Genomic DNA, 18,170 nt, shown 5'->3' with positions numbered 1-18,170 from the left:
GGCATTATCATGATAGTATAAACTACCAATTTCAATTGGTGGCATGTACAATTTTTTGTAAGTTTTTAAATTGGTAGTTTTTCAAAACTGAAATGGTAGTGACATCACAACGAAGTACGCTAAATTCCTGGTTTAGATAAAAGCAAAATATTAAACATTTTTGCCTTATCTTTGATGAATTTGTTAAAATAAAATTGATAAGATTCCACAAAAACATATTTCATGTAATGTGCATGCAACATTTTAATAATAAATAAAAACTGGTAATTTTATACTACACAAAGAGTGCATGGTCAAAATTAGATAAAACCTCCTAAGCATTAGTGTTTATAGGTTTAAGCATATAAATATACATATTTTGGTATTACATTCAATTTAGAATCCCTATAATTTTATATTGTTCATAAAGTTGTAAAAAAACAGGTTGACTCGGTATGTTTTTGAATGATGTGGAAAGATTATTAAGTTTTTTGTTTTTGTTTTTTTGATTGCTGGTTAAATGCATAGCATTCTACTATCATTTTCTATCATTCATTCTACTATCATTCATTCTACTATCATTCATTTTCGTTGCTAACCATATCGATGGATATTCCATCGATATGGTTAGCAACGAAAATGTGCTTCAAAGAGCAAGAGCAGGGAGACAGTTTTTGGCTGATATCAAGGTCCGGAAGGTGTCCTATCTGGGGCATGTGCTGAGAGGACAGAAGTACGAGCTATTGCACCTAATCATAAAGGCAAAATAGAGGGTCGACGAGGTGTGGGCAGAAGACAGAACAAAGATCAGGACCGTCGAGACGCTGTTTAGAGCTGCCCTAAACAAGGATAATTACTCTCAAGTGATAGCAGGCGTAAAAATACCCGTCAGAAATGTGTTAATACGGTAGTAAAATGTCACCACATCATCCAAAAACAAAGCGAGTATTTTTTTCGTAACTCGTACCACAAAAATTATATATACACGATTTGACTATGCCGATATGTTGAGTGGGATTAGTTCCTGCCGCCGACTTGCGCCCTCTCCCGGGAGTCCTCCCGGCAGATGGCCCTCGGGGGGGAGTCCCGGCCCTTCTGGGCGGCCTTGGAGCCCTTGCGGGCCCGCTTGAACTTGGCCATGTCCTCGCCGAACACGTCGCCCGTGCGCAGCGCCGAGATGAGGTCGTCGAACTCGCCCTTGGCCTGGCCGTTGGTGACGTCGCGGCCGGCGTCGCCGTTGGCGTGGACGGCCGGGCCGTTCGCGGACCCGTTGGTGTGAGACTTGCTGAGGCCGAGCGACTTGGACACCGAAGACAGGAGGCTCGAGGCTTGTTTTCTCTCCATTGTGCGTTTCTTGAGCTAAAATGTTCAAGTTCATTAAATATCCAATTCAATTTTTCATAAAAAAAAAATGCATCCAAATTTTTTTTATAGGTGAAATCAAAGATTCCATTAGGTGGGGAAGACAACGTAGACGACAATGGGCAGGTGACAAGAATAGAACCATCCAGACTCCCCCAAATTGCACTGTATAGCCAACCAAAAGGTAGATAACCTTTTATTTACTCACAATATTGTGACAAAAATTTGGATACACTTGTGAATAGAATGATAATGATATAGGGTAACACAAAAAGCAATGAAGAGAATGATGCTCAACATATCCCTTGACCAAAAAACGAATGTTTGGATAGTGGAAAAGAACAAGGTAACAGATGTGGCTCAAAGAATAGCGGAACAAAAGTGGAACTGGGCAGGTCATGTGGCACGTATGTCTGAGGATAGATGGACGAAGAAGGTGCTTGATTAGAGGTCTAGAACAGGACTCAGCAGCGTGGGTAGGCTCTGGACTAGATAGTTTGATGACATTAAGAAAGTGGCGGGAGCCTGCACTGGAAGAGAGTCGTGTCCAACAGACAGCTGTGAAATTTCCAAGAGGGAAGCCTTTGTCTAATACTGGACACAAGAAGAAGACTTAAGTAATAAGTAAATAAGTAAGTGTTAGGTAGTCGAAACGCTACGTGCAGCGCAGTCAAGGGATAACTGGAGTCATCCCTTCGACACGGGTCACAATCCTCAGTAATGAGGACTAAGACGGAGAAGAAGTAAGTGTTCTATGATTCTAGGTATAAATATGAAGTAAGTTACCTCTTGTTCTTGCTTGAGTCTCTTCTCATCGTCTTCCTGCTTCCTCCTGGCAGCCTGGTTCTCCGCCCGTGCCTCCGCCAGCGAGGTCAGGAAGGTGTCCAGCGCTCCGTAGAACTCCTCGGGCTGCGTGGTTGCCGCGTCCTCCCCAAACAGGCGGACGGCACCCTCGAACCGCGACTTCATATCCTGATAACGACAAAAATATTGATCCATCTAATTCGGTATTTTCTTCTCAATCCCACACACTGGACTGAATGGAGTCTCCCGTGCAATATGGCTTGTTGCAAGGGAGACCTACCTTTATTAATATGTACCTTAATTAATCTTAAGATAAAAAAGGTATCATACATGATAAAAAAAGTGAACTACATTGGTACCATAAACTAAGCTAGGACACAAAATGCCGATCAAATCAGTAATCAGACAAAATATACCTTCTTCTGGCTTGCACTGTATTTTGCGATACTAACTCGACAGCTTGTGTTTAAACCCTCTGTCTATCAAACGGGTCCAATGGACCCATTCCGAAGTTAATGCTGGGTATAAACCCATTTCAATATTGAAATTCTCAATGTAATATGCAAATAATATGGAGATAATAATATATAACCCGTTCGATGCCATGAGCGCGTTAACGCGCTCTCCAATTCCATGCTCGCTAGGCCAGCTATACAAAATGAGTGCGTAAATGCGCTCTTGTTTGAGCTTGTCGCAAGCCAATATCAAATCCAATTGCAATATTTTTTAATTAGAATATATAGAAACATCTATTGGGAAGATAAAGAAATACTAAAATATTACGATGTACCAATATTATCAAAGATACAGTCATCTTTCTAAAAGCTTTCACATTTTTCTAGAAAAAAAATCACAGCCTGCTGGGTCCGGCCATATTATAATACCTTCCGGCATTCAAAGGTATAACAAAGTAGCATACATTACATAAGGATTCATTGGATCCAGAATGATAGTTATCAATATTTTTTGTTCGCAGTAAACTGAGGGTTAAAAGTGAGTATAATGCACAGTCAGATTACATTTTTGGCAGCTCGACATAGATGTCCTTCTCTATTTTTATCATGTATGATACCACCTCTCGTGATTTATGAACCATCACGGACGATGTCGGATAGGTTCTCACCCAGGCTCCAGCTGTTGCCTTTAAATGTCTCTGAAAAGGGGGCAAAGGACCAAGAGGCGAGGTGTTTCCTCATTACCTGGAACTGGTCCTCTAGCTCGGCGAAGCGGCAGCCGGCGCCGGCGCAGAAGTCCTCCATGACGGGCAGGAAGCGGTCGAGGGGCTCCGGGGGCTGCGAGCGCCGGTGCTCCATCTCGCGCCGGATGTCGGCCAACCCCGCACGCAGCGTGCCCATGTCCTTCTCCAGCTGACCCAGCGCCACCTTGGACGCCTCGCGGCAGTGCGGCAGATCCTCCTCCAGAAGGAGCACGTCCTTGAACTGCACAAATCCACCGTTCATAATTATACCCAAATTGTACAATTGCCAAAAGATAAATAAGGTTACATATCGTGGGTATAATCCACCATTCATTTTATACCCTCAAGGCTTACTTTGTACAATTGCCAAAAGATAAGGTTATATATCGTGGGTATACTGGCAAAAAACGTTAACTCAAAAATATGAAATTTAGACTTAATGATGCATATTATAAAAGTTTTCAACTTTAAGTTTAATAGCGGGTATTTTATGCAGGCTAAAAGCTTTAAAGAACAGGGATTTTAGAGTTAATGTTTTTTTGCCAATATACCCACAATATATACTTATAGAACGCCACATTAATCTGTCTACGTAGACAATCTTCACTTCTTCCACATTCATGCTCTCCTCATATATATCCGCTGATTATTCAGGTATTTGAAATATTCAATAAAATCAAGTTTTCCATGGTCTTCTTCTGCTCCTATTTCCAACTACATTCATAAATTGAATAAAATGAATTATCATCCTTATGGTGCACTTACCCTATTTTCCAATATTTGCACCAGGTAATGTAGCAGCGTTGTGTTGCGTGCCTGACTAGACTTGGTGTCCGCCAATCTGTTGAGGGACGCCAGACGGAATCCGGAAGCGTTACCACGGGCACCTCTGAAATCATATAACAATGAATCACATTAAATCTATTCAATACCATGCAGCCATGCTATTCAGAGCTGAAGATATTTTCGCATAGAGCTGTACTTATTATTCAGGCACAATATATATTTACTTGTGTACTAAAATTATGGTCCAAACTTCGATCTGTAATCTATTGTAACAATTGTCTTATTCTTTATATTATTTTGAGAAATAAAAAGACTTTGTTTTTTGATCCACTCACAATTTTATTAACAACCAACTAGTTTCGGCAACAACCTGTTGCCTCTTCAGGGTTTAATTTATCAATTAACCGGATCCACGCGGCTCGCATAACCGTTTGTGTTTTTACAAGACATGCCCCATACGCGGCTGACATAAGCGTTTGTGTTTTCACTTTGCTCCAAGTTTCGAACCTCAGTTCAACTTGGAGGGATTTTTTCATGGTGTGGAACTTTGGATAAAATAATACGTCAATCCTCGGCCTTATGACATCTGTTGAAATATCTGACTAATAATTTGTAATATCACAAGGATAAATAAAACAACAGATCCCTGATTTTTCTTGCGGTCGGTAATTAGTCCGCGCCATAATCATGCCCTATATCTGTCTCACTCTCGACGCTACGCATCGCCAGTGGGTAAGAGTGACACACGATGCGTGCTTTGATTTATTTATGTTACGATCTTATTTGTTTATATTACGATATATTTCAAGAATAATGTGACACACGTGTATTATAGAGTACCAAAAAGGCACAATGAATCCCATTGAACGTTTTTGTTTAGGAAAATAAATCGTTTCATAACTAAATACATGATAAAAGTAATAATTTAAAAAACGGCGAAATACAGCCGCGCACGGGCGTCTCTCAGGAACAAAGTTAACGCGTTTAAAAGGTTAATCAATATGATCCACAAAGTTAATGCTTTCAATATTCAAAACACGTCTTATTCTCTCCCCATGTTCACCCCCTAGGTAGAGCATGTGGTCATCAAAAGTCTTCTCCTTCCAGGTCAGTCCAATACCCCAAAGTTCTGTTGAGTATAGTCGGTAAATGGCCGTCAGCGGTCTTCTGGGACGCCGGAATCCTCGGGGTTGGAAGAAGAGACATGAGGGATTAATGTTCTCAGTTGGCATTCTAAGGACATGTCCCAACCATGTTCTTTTTCTCCTTTTTTAAGACTTCCAATAGGAAGGGCTGCTGCGTTCTCCTCACATCTTCATTCCTGAGAAAGTCACATTCAGTGTTCGTCTCGGGCACCTATTTTCAAAACTTTTGAGTTCTTTTTTCTTTTGCTCTGAGTTTTAGTGATGTAGAATGACCTGCATCCATAGAGCAGTACAGTTAGGATGCAGGCATTAAAGATATTTTTACATATATCAACACACTTCAGTCGGGAAAGTTATTTCTACCCGGTCAATTAATGCTTAAGGTTGAGAATGGTATACATACTTACCTTCTGCGCCGGCCTCATTTCAAAAGCAGAAAAGAATATATTCAATGTTATTATATGACTGTTATATACCAATCTCTTTGTAAAGGTCTTAACTATATGTAAATAATTATCAAATCCCGTCGCCATCGGTCCGCAGGCGCAAAAAAACACCCGTCCGAAATGTCTTAATAAGGGTATAAAACACAATTTTCAAAATTTTCTCTACCTGTTCATGTAGTTGCCAAGCGCTAGAACGATCTCCAGAAGGCGTCTCAGTCTCCGGGAGCGCGCCACCTGCCGCGACGCCCTAAGCACTGCGGCCGCTCTTGCGGCAACCTCGGAGCTGTTGGCAGCCCAACGTTTCTTGAAGAGCAGTGAACGGACTCGCTCGCGGTAGTGGGGGATCCTGATCAATTATAACAACACAGAATGAATAACCCAGTTGACTTAAAACAGTTGAAATGAAATTCTTTCCTCCTTTGACCCTTATTTGCATCAAAAAGTATACTTGTCATTACTTTTATGGCTGACATAAGACACAAGGTTTAAATTTATTTATTTTTGTTTTATGTAGTGCCCACCTACAGTGGTAATAGAGTAATGAAATAAATCATGCAATGTTTATCAGGTCTTGCACAGTTGAGATTATAAATACATGATTTTACTATAAACATATATGGGAATGAGTTTCTGTGGACAAAACTATATCTGGGGAGTGAGTTTTTATATATTTTTTTTCATTTCTGATATTATATCACAGTCGATGCTATAAGCAACATATTTTCTTGAATTAAAATAATATTTACACCAGTAAACATGTTTTATATAAAAATTATCTATATTTTATTTTAAAGGTTTTCTTTGACAGCTTCATTCATTACAATGACATAACACAAACTTTGTTTTGAGTAAAATATCTTAGGTAAAACAGAAAAATAATCTGGAGTATGGTTTTAGTGTTTAAAAACAACCACAGATGGCAGTACAAGTACCAATTTGGAAATAAATGTCACCAATTTGATTTGAAGAAACAAATGGCTTTAGTTTAGATACTTTTTAGCCCATACTCCTTTAGGAAAATATTAGTTTGGATGACCATGTACAGCCATACTTCCAGACAGGTTTGATACAGGTTCCAGACAGGTTTAATACACAAGATTTAATGCTGGTTGTATATTGTATTGCTCAAATATCTGTGAGTATGAGTGATTTAATGATCAATATCAGTCGGGACATATTGTTGAAATCAACTATTTTCATTCACATTCGCGATATCGGCAGATGTGACCAGAGAATATTTAAATCAATGGACATTGTAGAATGCTACGCATTCCAGGAACCGACATGGTCAACAACGTGAATATGCTCCAAAGAGCAAGACTAGGAAGACAGTTGCTGACTGATATCAAAGTCCAGAAGATATCCTATCTGAGGCATGTGCTTAGAGGAGATAAATACGACCTATTGTACCTAATCATAAAAGGCAAAATAGAAGGTTGTCGAGATGTGGGCAAAAGGCAGATTCTATATCTGTATACAGTGAAATTTAATAAAACTTTACTATGTTATTTTAAGATAATAAAAAACATACTTGGATATTTCGTAGAGGAATCGATCAGCTCTTGCCAAGTTGTCCAGCTCATCTTGGTGCTCTTCAAGAAGGGCAGCTTCCTCCGCACTCGGTGTGAATTTCAGGAGTTGTTCCACCATATCAATCGGTAACTGCTCACCGCTGTCCATCGAGAGAATTGCCCTGGAAAAACCAAGAAAATAGTTTATCAAGATCCAATTTCATTTTATTCTACTTCGTATAATGATACATAAATTGTAATATTTTCAATTTAAACAATAGTGATCTCACTAGACATACTTGCAAATTTCCTCATCAGTCATTTTGAGTTTTGAGAGCAGAATGGTACAGTTCTGAGCCCGGCGACCATCAATCACCGACAGGATCTTGGTTCGACTCTTCGTTCCCAGTTGTCGGAGATCTTCAATCGATCCATCATTCTGTAAATACAAAAAATATATACTTAGTTATTAATTTTGCATTCTGTCATTATGCATAAATTTTCTATGTAAGCTGTTAGACTTATAGAAAGGTGGCACTTCAGAAAAAGCATTCTTAGTCATTTTAATGAAACAGTTATTTTAAAACAATTTGAAATAGCAGCAAGATTCATAAATAATATTTTTTAAATAGTTATTTTTGTAAAAATGATAACAGTTGCAACTGTTTGGAATATCCGTAAAGTCCAACTCTAGTTTATGGTAGACATGTCTGATGGGAAACTGTCACTTTTTCGGTTAGGTACCTTAATGGGATGATATTCGTTACCTTTTCTCGGTTTGTATTTCTATGTAACTTAGGTTTTTAATGTCAAATATATTCTTCTTCTTCTTCATCTTCTTGCTCAATGCTGAGCGTCGTGGTCTTCTGGAATGTCAGGCACTTGGTGCACAAGTCCTCTCCATTCTTCCCGGTCCTGGGCCAACTTGATGGCAGCGTTTAGCGAGGATCCGGTTAATTCCTTTATTTGGTCTGTCCATCTTGTTGGAGACCGTCCTCTTGCCCGCTTGCCTTCAACTGTACCTGTTACTACCAGTTTTTCAAGACTCTTCTCGTTCTTTCTGGCGATATGCCCAAAGTAAGACAGAATCCTTTTCCTGCAAGTCGTGGAGAGTCTTTCTGTCACTGACAGTTCGCGGAGAATGGAGACGTTTGTGCGTCTTGCAGTCCAAGGAATGCGCAGCATCCTCCTCCAGCACCACATTTCAAACACATCCAGCATATGTCTTTCCTTTTTCCTCAGTGTCCATGTTTCCACTCCATACAGCGCAATGGAGAATACAAGAGATTTCACTAGACGGGTTTTCGTTCTCCTCAGTATGGACCGATTTTTCCATATCTTCGCCAGACTAGACATTGCTGATTTTGCCATTCCAATTCTTCTCCGGACCTCTGCTTCACAGCCTCCGTCTTTAGAAATGAGTGCACCTAAATAGATAAAGTCGTCCACTTCTTCATAATCCCTTAAAGAATTGTTCCTTATCAGGGTGCCGAATCGGTCGATGACAAGAACCTTGGTTTTACTTTTGTTTATTTGAAGTCCTAAATGCTGGCTTTCTATTTCGACTCTATGGAGGAGTTCAGCCATTTCGTCCTCATTGTTGGCTATTAGCGTTGTGTCGTCTGCAAACCTTATATTGGTCAAATATATTAGGATCTAGAAATACGCAACGCACAACTAAATTCGTGCACTGATCATCGCGGTTAGCTTTAGGCGGTTAATGTAAAAACCTAATTAAAATAACAACTGCTTTATTTAAAAAAATACAAAATATATGGTCGCCCATTCGTATGTTTAACGAACAAGATAACACTCCTTCTATATGGTGCAGTGCCCTATGCACCATTGGGTGCGGATAAGGGTTAGGAAGAAGAAGAAACATTATGTAAAAAGGATTTGTGAATATAAATACTAACCGCAACTCCGTTCTTCTGGTAAGCGCAGAACATCTTATCGATGACGTCTAATTCCATGGCGTCATACAGCTTGGTATCGTCTATCTCGCACCAGATGGTTCCGTGCAGCTTGGCGTCGGGCAGCTTGCTCCAGTTGAAGCTCTTGAGCGGGTTGCCGGGCTGCGGCACGTTCTTGCGGGCGTGCTCCTTCGGTGGCGGGGGCGCGGGGCCGCAGGGCTGCGGCGGCGGCGGCGGCCCGGGGGGCGCGGCGCCCATGGGCGGCGGCGGCGGCGCGCATGGCGGCGTCGGCGGCGGGGGCGGAGGGACAAAGTCGCACTTGAGGTTCATCATCTGGAATGGGAAACCATTGTGAGTACTCAGAAATATGGAAGAACTGCACCATAAAGGATAAACTACAAGACTGTTGTATATGATATGCTGGAAAAAACAATTATTACAGTCGAACCAGGATATAAGCGTGGATATATGAGTAACCTATTTATGAAGAAAAATGTCCCAACCCTTTGCGTTGGTAAAGTTCAGATATATTATATTATTATTATTTCAGGAGAGGAAATGGAGAATAAATTGTAGGTGGGTAAAGGAAATTAACAGTAACAACTAGGGTACTCAGAAGTGCATCTTGCACTGACACTATTCCAGAATGATGATCTGAGTGAAAAATATTTATTTTGACCTCCATTGGAAAAGATCCCAGGACCTCCAGCACTGTAGCCAAATGCAGTAACCGTGCATCATGGAGATAAATGAAAAACATACGAGTACATGTTTGATTTCAAGTGAAACATTTTAAATGATTAAATTACCTTGGCATCATCGGGGATACTGCCTTCACTGACGAGCTTTTCAAAGCGCAACCTTTCCGCCCTCTCCTGCGTTACCTACGACACCAAACAATGACACATTCGCACATTACACACGAGAAACAAAAAACAGTCATATTAGTTAGTTGGAAACAAACTGAATTAGTAATAAAACGTGTTATTGAACAAGTTCATCAACAAAGTCATTACAAAACAAAATAGTGAGTAATTATGCCAAAGTGCATTTTTTCATTAATTGTTTCAACATGTGTCACTTTGTGGCAATATCGCTTCTTTATTTATTTGTTCTTTACTTTTTTTGGACACGTTGCGCGTGGATATAAATATGGCATGGAACGATTGGCTGTGATCGGTAACCTAGAGGGTAAAAAAGTAAGAGGTAGATCACCCACACGATGGACCAATCAAATTAAGACAGCAGAAGGCACATCGATGGTTGAAGCACTATGTACAGCGCAGTCAAGGGATGACTGGAGAAGAGTCATTGCTTCCACAAGGGTCACAACCCTCATAATGACGAGTAAGACAGAGAAAAAGAAGGATTCTATAGTCGTTTTTTCTAAATATGTAGTAAGATACGTCTGTACGCAACTAAATTGAGATCGTCCGAAACATTATGAAGCCGCTTGCGCGTGTACGTAATGTGCGGCACGCAAGCATACTCTGAGAAACGTCTGTGTATTGGTGATTCTACCCCCGATTTATTAAACTATTTATTTATTTCTGTCGCTGCAAATGAACAACTTTATATTATAATACTTTTATGTAACACATAAAAGTATTATAGTATTACGGAGGAATACAAAAAATCTGAGCCCGTATCTATTATATATTATATACTGATATTCTCATTTTTAAACTTGAGTTATGGATATCACAGGGAGGGGAAGGTTAATATCAATTTGTCTAACTATTTGGTGGTGAGTAGGGCTTGGGTAGGAATCTACAGTGGCTATTTTTATATTGACATCTAGTTATAGATGAAGAAATCCAGAATGATTAATAAGTGGAAACATGGTTAGTTATTAAGTTGTAACAAGATATACAGCGATTTTATAACAAAGTTATTTTATTATACTTATGTTATATAGTGAAAAATCACAAAGTTAGAGTGCTTTAAATATACATTTTTTAAATTGTTATTTTGTTTGCATATAAGTACTTCAAAGCGACACAGCGCAAATTGTGAAAAGCTTATGCTAGCACGTAATGTGTTTACCTGATGTTCGAGCTGTGCCACTCTGTGCTGAGCCTGCCTAGCTTTAGCTGCCGCGTCCGCGTGTGCCGCAGACTCCCGTTCCAGCCTTTCCTTCAGTCTCTGGGTGGAAGTTTCCAGGTCTTCTTTCTCCTGCGATCTCAAGTCCAACTCGCGCTCCTGATAAGTGGATAAAGGGGTACTTTAAATGAAGGAAAGTATTTATATAATAATATTTGAAGACAGAAAAAAGAGGAATATCAAATGATGATATTTTATATAGGAACGCTTTTTAGACAGGCGCCGTGGCGTAGTTGGGTTAATGCTCGACTACAAAACTGGCGTCGCAGGTTCGATTCCCGTCAAGTGCTAAATAAATTCAAGAAAGATTTATTTTCAATTGGTCTGGGTGTTTGTGATGCATTTTTCACATTCACATTCCCTATCCTTACCTTCCTACTTGCAGTCAAGCCTCTAAACGAAAAGGCTTTGAAGGTTATTCCTTTAAATTAAAAAAAATGACAAAGAGCGCGAGAGACATTAAAAAATATTGTACAGATTGGAATTAGGTTTGCGGTTACTTGTGATTCGTATATTCAGGTTTGGGCGGCAGACTGAGTATAATTAGGATCGGGGTTGATGAAAAAACTGCCCCACAACAGTGTGTTAATAGCGATATCTTTATATTTTACCTTTTGTGACAGTTTCTCATTCATTTCCGTGTTTTCTTTCTCAAGAGTGTCGGCTTTGATCCTTGCCGCAACAAGTTCCTCTTCCTTGGCCAGCAGATGGACGATCTCCGCCACGTTGATGTCGATGGGAGTCACGTCCGGGTTGTTGATCTTCCCGTTGCTGTTGATGGAGCCGTTGCCCTTCTCCGACTGATCGATGGACAGCGTCGAGGACTTGTCGTTGAGATTCTCCTGCGAGCTCGTGGAGTTGGAGGCGTTGGTGGTGGACTGAAGGATGATCTGTTGAACTATGCGGTCCAGTAGCAGCCAGTGCTGTGCGTGAGGATTGTATTCCACTGAAAAAAGGGTTATAATAGAGAGGTGACTAATTGGTAACTGTTATTTTTTCGTTTACCTGATTGGAATGGTTTTTGTCACTTTTTCATGGTTTATATTTCTTTCCAGCTAAAGTTATCATCATGTCAAATATATTAGGGGCTAGAAATATATAATATGTTACAAAATTTGTGCACTGACTGCTCGGTTGTCCAAACTTAAATCACAGTAAGGGACATTTTTTTTGACCAACGTTTTTTTGCATTTTTGGACTAAGTAGATTCTACTTAGTCCAAAAATGCAAAAAACGTTTGTCAAAAAAAAAGTCCCTTACTGTGTTTTGAGTTTGGACAGCCGTGCTGTGATTAGATTCAAATTATCAAATCTAAAAACCAAATAATTTAACCGCTTCTTTTGAAAAAAGCCATTTTTAATTCAATCACCCGTGTCCAATTTTCAAGTGTAATGCTTATTTCATATTACATATCATATACATATTTACTAAAATACGTTCAGAAAAAATTAATTAACCTAATCAAACATGGAATTAGTTTTGATATTTACACTATGCAGAAAACCTGTGACATCTTTTTATTCATTGTTTAAAACATTTTTAGCATCAAAAATTTATTACAGTAACAAATTTATTACGTAATTATAAACAATTTAGACAGTAGTTTATCATTTTAAGCTTTAAAGATGATGTAATTAATTTAATATGTGAATACTGCAAAAAAATGTCTCTTCCTCATTCTGATATGTAAAATTTAGCCTTTATTCCACAAATGATAATAACGTAGAAATCCTAAAAATTACTGGTTCTATAAGTCTTAAACATCAATATTTTGAAACAGTAAAGGTTCACAAACATATAAATAACAATAAATCCATAATTAACAATATGACAATGACTACGGCGTCTCCTCTATTGTCTATGTTTCCATTGATGAAAAAGAAGAAACCTTCAACATCCCAAGGGCGTAACTGCGTAACTTAGCCTGAGTTTCACATAACGTTTAATAGTGATGTTGATGAATGCATTGAAACACGTGTCACAATAGATTTTAAAATATAGTACTATTTACCAAGTAAAAGAAATTGTAATACTTACACGGCAGAAGCAAGCAGTGCTGCAGAAGTGACAGCAAGTGGGGATAGGCAGCTGTATGAGACAGCTTCCTTCTGATGAGGTCGAACATGGCGCCAGCACTCTTGGTGTCCACGTGCGGCTTGTCGAACCTCCTCCCCAACTCGCGTTCGTCCTCCGTTCGAACCATTTCGAAGAAATCAATGTGACGGTTGAGCGTCTCGTTTTCGTGAAGTCGCAGCTTATCAATGACTGTGAAATAGTCAAATATCAAACATTAACACCTCAATCTGCGCATTAAAATCGTAAGATGGTTCATCTTTTCTGTGCTTCACTATAGTGTCAACAGCCAGCTGCGGACTCTCACTCAAGCTACCACAAAAAAGATTGAAGCATTCCAAATGTGTTACCATGGAGAGAAATATGCTCTAAATATCATGGGTTGAGAGAGTTCCAAGCCAAGATATTTCAAGATAAATGGGAAAAGAGAGAGAAGCTCTATAACTATAGTTTCTATACACTATATGTAAAGAAAAAATAAAAGAAAGCTAGAGTACTCTGGCCATTTTATGAGGGGAGAGCAATACAAAGTAATATCGCTCACTCCTTTCAAGAACGTTATAAATCAAAAATCGTCAATTTTGAGTTGTGCATGTTTTTGAAACGCCCAGAAAATGCACTATATCCCAGCAAAAGAGGCATATTTTTAACCTAATATTTACCCGCTACAGGGCAGAAAGTGTTGTTTTTGCATTTTGAAGAAAAGGTATTGTTTAATTATTTTTTGAAATATACTAAATATTTTTCAAATGAAGAAAAAACCTTCAGGTTTTAACGAAAAAGATATGTTGCACAGTAAAAAGTTCAATAAGTGGCTCGATATTTATTTTTAATGCATTGTACTTTATTTTTAAACTTTAAAAACGTTGAAAACGCTGAAAAATCAAGTTTTTTGATTTGTGACATTCTTGAAAGGAGTGGGCGATATGTTATAAGGCAAAGTGGAAGGTAAACGCAACATGGAAAGAAGGCGTACATCCTGGAAAGTGAAATCTATGTGAGATTCTTACAAGATTTTAGCCCTGCAAATGCCCAGACTTCCATATTATCATCATATAATTTTTTTCAAAACATGTTTTTACTTGTCACCTGAATAGAGAGATTTACCAAAAGATTTTGAACAAGTGATCTTTGACCTCTCATACCACCCAACCGTGGGTCCATCAAATACCAGGTCAGATAGCATATGGCTCCACGTATGAGATGTAGTGATTACTTCTCAAATAGTTTCGGATAAAGTCGAGATTTGGACTACATCAACTGATGATACAACACAATTAAATCATTTATCGGCTAGTTTCATGTTTTACCAACTGAACAATATTTTAAAATGTAATTAATATTTTACTACCTGAGTGGTTAACATTTTTAGTTATAAAGATAACGTATTAAAATTATTTTAAAAAGAATACTAAATAAATTTATAATTTAACTTTCTTGAAAGCTGAATTGAATCTTCAAGTTCACTTTATGAAAACGATCACTGTTGTATTCAGAATACGATTTATTTTTTCCCCTGCATTCACTCTTGTCTCAACATCTGTATCCAGTTTTCCACCCCTCCAAAGTAAACTTCCTATGACAGAGAATGTGGGATTAGAAGCGTACCTGGTTGTATGCCCAGCATGAGGAACTCGTATCTCAAGTGCAGTCGGAACTCCAAGCTTTCGACGCCCGGGCCGTAGTTGAGAACGGCGTTGATGAATGACATGATGGCGGTCTTCAAGTTCACCTCATCCCGGTAGACTCCGGTGGAACGATCCAGGTCGTTGACGATACCCTGGAACCTCGTCCTCTCGTACGCGTACTTCTGATAGTGCAGCATTGCTTCCAAAACCTAAAAATTGAAAAATTTCATTTATTACTTCTCTCTCTCTGGTTTTAATCTTGCGGATGGGTCTGTAGCAGCAGATGACATCTCTTTCGCCATTCTCGCCTATTTTCGGAAGTCCTCTTCAGCTCCTCATACGTCGAGCAGCCCATGTCTTTGTATAAGTCGCTTAGGTATTCGCGGCGTGGGCGTCCTCTGGCGTTTATTCCCTACATCGTCTCCTCTATTATTTGGTGCAGGAAACCCTCTTGTCTTAGCACGTGGCTGATCCATTCGGCGCGTCTTTTGGAGATAGTCGCAAGTAGTTACTTCCTTTCCTTGATCAATCGTAGTACCTCGTCGTTGGAGATGTGGTCTCTCCAGGATATCCCAAGCATTCTTCTATAGATCCACATCTCCAACGTAATCAGCCTATTCTTATCTCTTTCAGATGGGCACCATGTCTCGCAGCCATACAGTAGCACACTCCATACATACATTTAATTACTTATCTAACTCTTAAATTCAATGGTGCATAGAACATTTTGCTCACTGCAATCCTATGTTGATAGTCAAATACATAAATGGAATAATATAAGTTCTGCGATTCAAAAGTCAGTCCCCTGAATAAGAAAAGAATCTTCTGTTCCATCAGCCATCTCTTCACTGCTGGATTCTATTTTCTATTATATTTTTTTCAGAATTTTCTTGTAAGGGCTTCTTCAATCCATTTACTACCTGCTACAGGGACAATGTCATCAGCCCATCTGTTCTGGGGCTGGCATATTCCTTTCTTCATGTCCCATGGTCTCCACCTCAGAACCAGAGTTCTGCCCATCTGTCCATTCCCTGTCTCACAACATAACCTGCCCATTGCCATTTAGTCTGGCAATAATCGTATGGTCTACCACATCAACAACTTTGAAACAATGAAAAGAATATTAGAATGGAAAAATGGTGCATTGTTATAATTATCCCTGAAAATGAATCCTGCTTGGATGTGGTACTTCCACATCAAATGAATGGGGTGTTAACTTGATTGTTCAGGGTAATATTAATTAAATACTAGTAGATACTATGATTGACTGTTACTTGCTCCTCGGCTACCACCGACTTTTATTCGCTAGCATCAAATGAATAGGGTGTTAACTTGATTGTTCAGGGTAATATTAATTAAATACTAGTAGATACTATGATTGACTGTTACTTGCTCCTCGGCTACCACCGACTTTTATTCGCTAGCATCAAATGAATGGGGTGTTAACTTGATTGTTCAGGGTAATATTAATTAAATACTAGTAGATAACATGATTGACTGTTACTTGCTCCTCGGCTACCACCGACTTTTATTATATCCATGTTACCTAGTTGTAGTAATTACCCCATGAATTATAATGTTAAGTGTATTACTCAGAGCCATTTTTAATGAGTAAAAAGGTATAAAGATCAAAAGCATAAACACAATCAAGCCCTTCATTCTGTGCGTATATTTCTGCAATATCACATGTCATTTACATTATTTTTATTATATTAAAAATAAGAGTGGGAAGAAATTTTGATTAACGTAAGCAATAATGACGTTCCTAAATATGCTTCATAATCATCTTAAATGGACAATATTATGTCACAAAAAGAAATTAAGCAACTGAGACACAATCGACTCATTTTGTGGTTGTTTTACATGATGTGACTGCTTATATTTTTGCCTTCGTAAGAGTCAGATTTTGTAAGAATTTTTATATCAGCAAACCTTTTTATGGCCACCGGGAACTAAGCACACGGCTCCCAGGATCTCCAAGGCGGCTATCTTAGTCTTGATATTATCGGTGTTGAGAGATTGAGCGATGATGTTGATACTTGTCGGATGAGCTAGGACATGCGCTCGACCATTCTGTAAAGCAATAGAATAAGAAATATATATTTTTCCACCTTTATTTTATTCGACCAGTGACCAGATTTCGTCATTACCGACATCATCAGACTGGTGAGAGGTTAGACAAAATTCTATGAATACACAACAATATGTTAACCTTTTCCACTCTGATTATTTTTTCTCATAACTGATCAGCTACTCTGATAAAAAAAAATGCAACGTTTTTCTACCATTTAAATAAATATTTTGATTCCCTAATTTTGAGATACTCTGTCTGGTAATTCGTATGACCATGTTAATTAAGATTAACTGTATTTATCTGAAATATTTTATGGTAGAATATACTTGGGTGATAGAGAAATCAGTCATTAAAGTTATACCTGCGCCGGGCCAGACATTGTGGCCCACGGAGCTGCCTACTAGAATCATACGGGCCAGAATGTCTGGCCTGCAGAGTGGTAAGAGTTAATACACAATAAATTAGGTGTTCAAAACTATGATGCCATATAATTTTTCTGACAAAATAAATTGGAATTTAATGAATTATAGTAAAGTAATTACTTTAATAATTACATATAAAATATGGAAATAATAATTTTCAATTTTACACATAAATATTTTAAATTCATACTATTTTCGTGAGCCTAAGTAGCTTATTCTCAGACAGACTACAGCGTAAGACACTGACCAAGAATAGAAGATACGTATTGTAATCGAAACCTGAAGCGTAGCTACTGCTTGGTTTGACGAGTCAATCCTACGAGAGATTTGATTAGTAAGCCAAAATTCGATACCCAAATGAATTATATTGGATACGACTTTTCAAGTCATTGTGTTTTAGCATCTATTTTAAATAAAAGTTTTAAAGCGACTGCCGATCAATTAATGTTTTAGTATCGTTGGTTTAGAATGTTTAATAGTGAAATGTCTGCCATTATAAGGAGCAACATAGCAACAGATTTGACTACAACATATTCACTCATTTTTCTCTGAACATATTGAGGAGAAAGTGACCAAGTGCATTTCTTACAAAAACGTGATCATTGACTATTTGATATATTACTGGCTTAATATTGCCCTGAAAAAAATCCCAAAGGGTTTTAAACTTGGAAGTATAATATATTGACTTGTTTAAAATGACTAACTGCATTGATATTCATTTTCTTG

General features: G+C 38.5%; 1 protein-coding gene across 3 annotated transcripts in view; it reads right to left on the bottom strand.

Moving 5' to 3' along the window:
- Nucleotides 1-466: 466 nt before the first annotated feature.
- The window catches only part of DAAM (disheveled-associated activator of morphogenesis-like protein), a 221,026-nt gene continuing 203,322 nt past the window's right edge, over nt 467-18,170 (bottom strand). For 2 of the 3 annotated variants that reach the window (XM_088265074.1, XM_088265073.1), the window contains exons 7-20: nt 16,881-17,021; nt 14,929-15,157; nt 13,285-13,512; nt 11,859-12,193; nt 11,191-11,346; nt 9,954-10,028; nt 9,148-9,477; nt 7,531-7,670; nt 7,252-7,413; nt 5,887-6,066; nt 4,109-4,232; nt 3,345-3,584; nt 2,128-2,313; nt 467-1,338 (exon numbers count right to left, since the gene is read on the bottom strand). In XM_088265074.1, the coding sequence (XP_088121200.1) occupies nt 997-1,338; nt 2,128-2,313; nt 3,345-3,584; nt 4,109-4,232; nt 5,887-6,066; nt 7,252-7,413; nt 7,531-7,670; nt 9,148-9,477; nt 9,954-10,028; nt 11,191-11,346; nt 11,859-12,193; nt 13,285-13,512; nt 14,929-15,157; nt 16,881-17,021 (2,868 nt within the window). In that variant the 3' untranslated portion in view covers nt 467-996. The remainder of the gene's footprint in view (nt 1,339-2,127; nt 2,314-3,344; nt 3,585-4,108; nt 4,233-5,886; nt 6,067-7,251; nt 7,414-7,530; nt 7,671-9,147; nt 9,478-9,953; nt 10,029-11,190; nt 11,347-11,858; nt 12,194-13,284; nt 13,513-14,928; nt 15,158-16,880; nt 17,022-18,170) is intronic. The other variant, XM_088265076.1, reaches the window with a different exon arrangement.

This window comes from Brachycentrus maculatus, unplaced genomic scaffold, assembly GCF_059751285.1.
Source record: "Brachycentrus maculatus isolate JH-2025_06_01 unplaced genomic scaffold, ASM5975128v1 h1tg000242l, whole genome shotgun sequence".
NCBI classification, from domain to species: domain Eukaryota; kingdom Metazoa; phylum Arthropoda; class Insecta; order Trichoptera; family Brachycentridae; genus Brachycentrus; species Brachycentrus maculatus.
The sequence above is the reverse complement of the archived record's forward strand: the minus strand, read 5'-3'. Positions and strand labels throughout refer to the sequence as shown.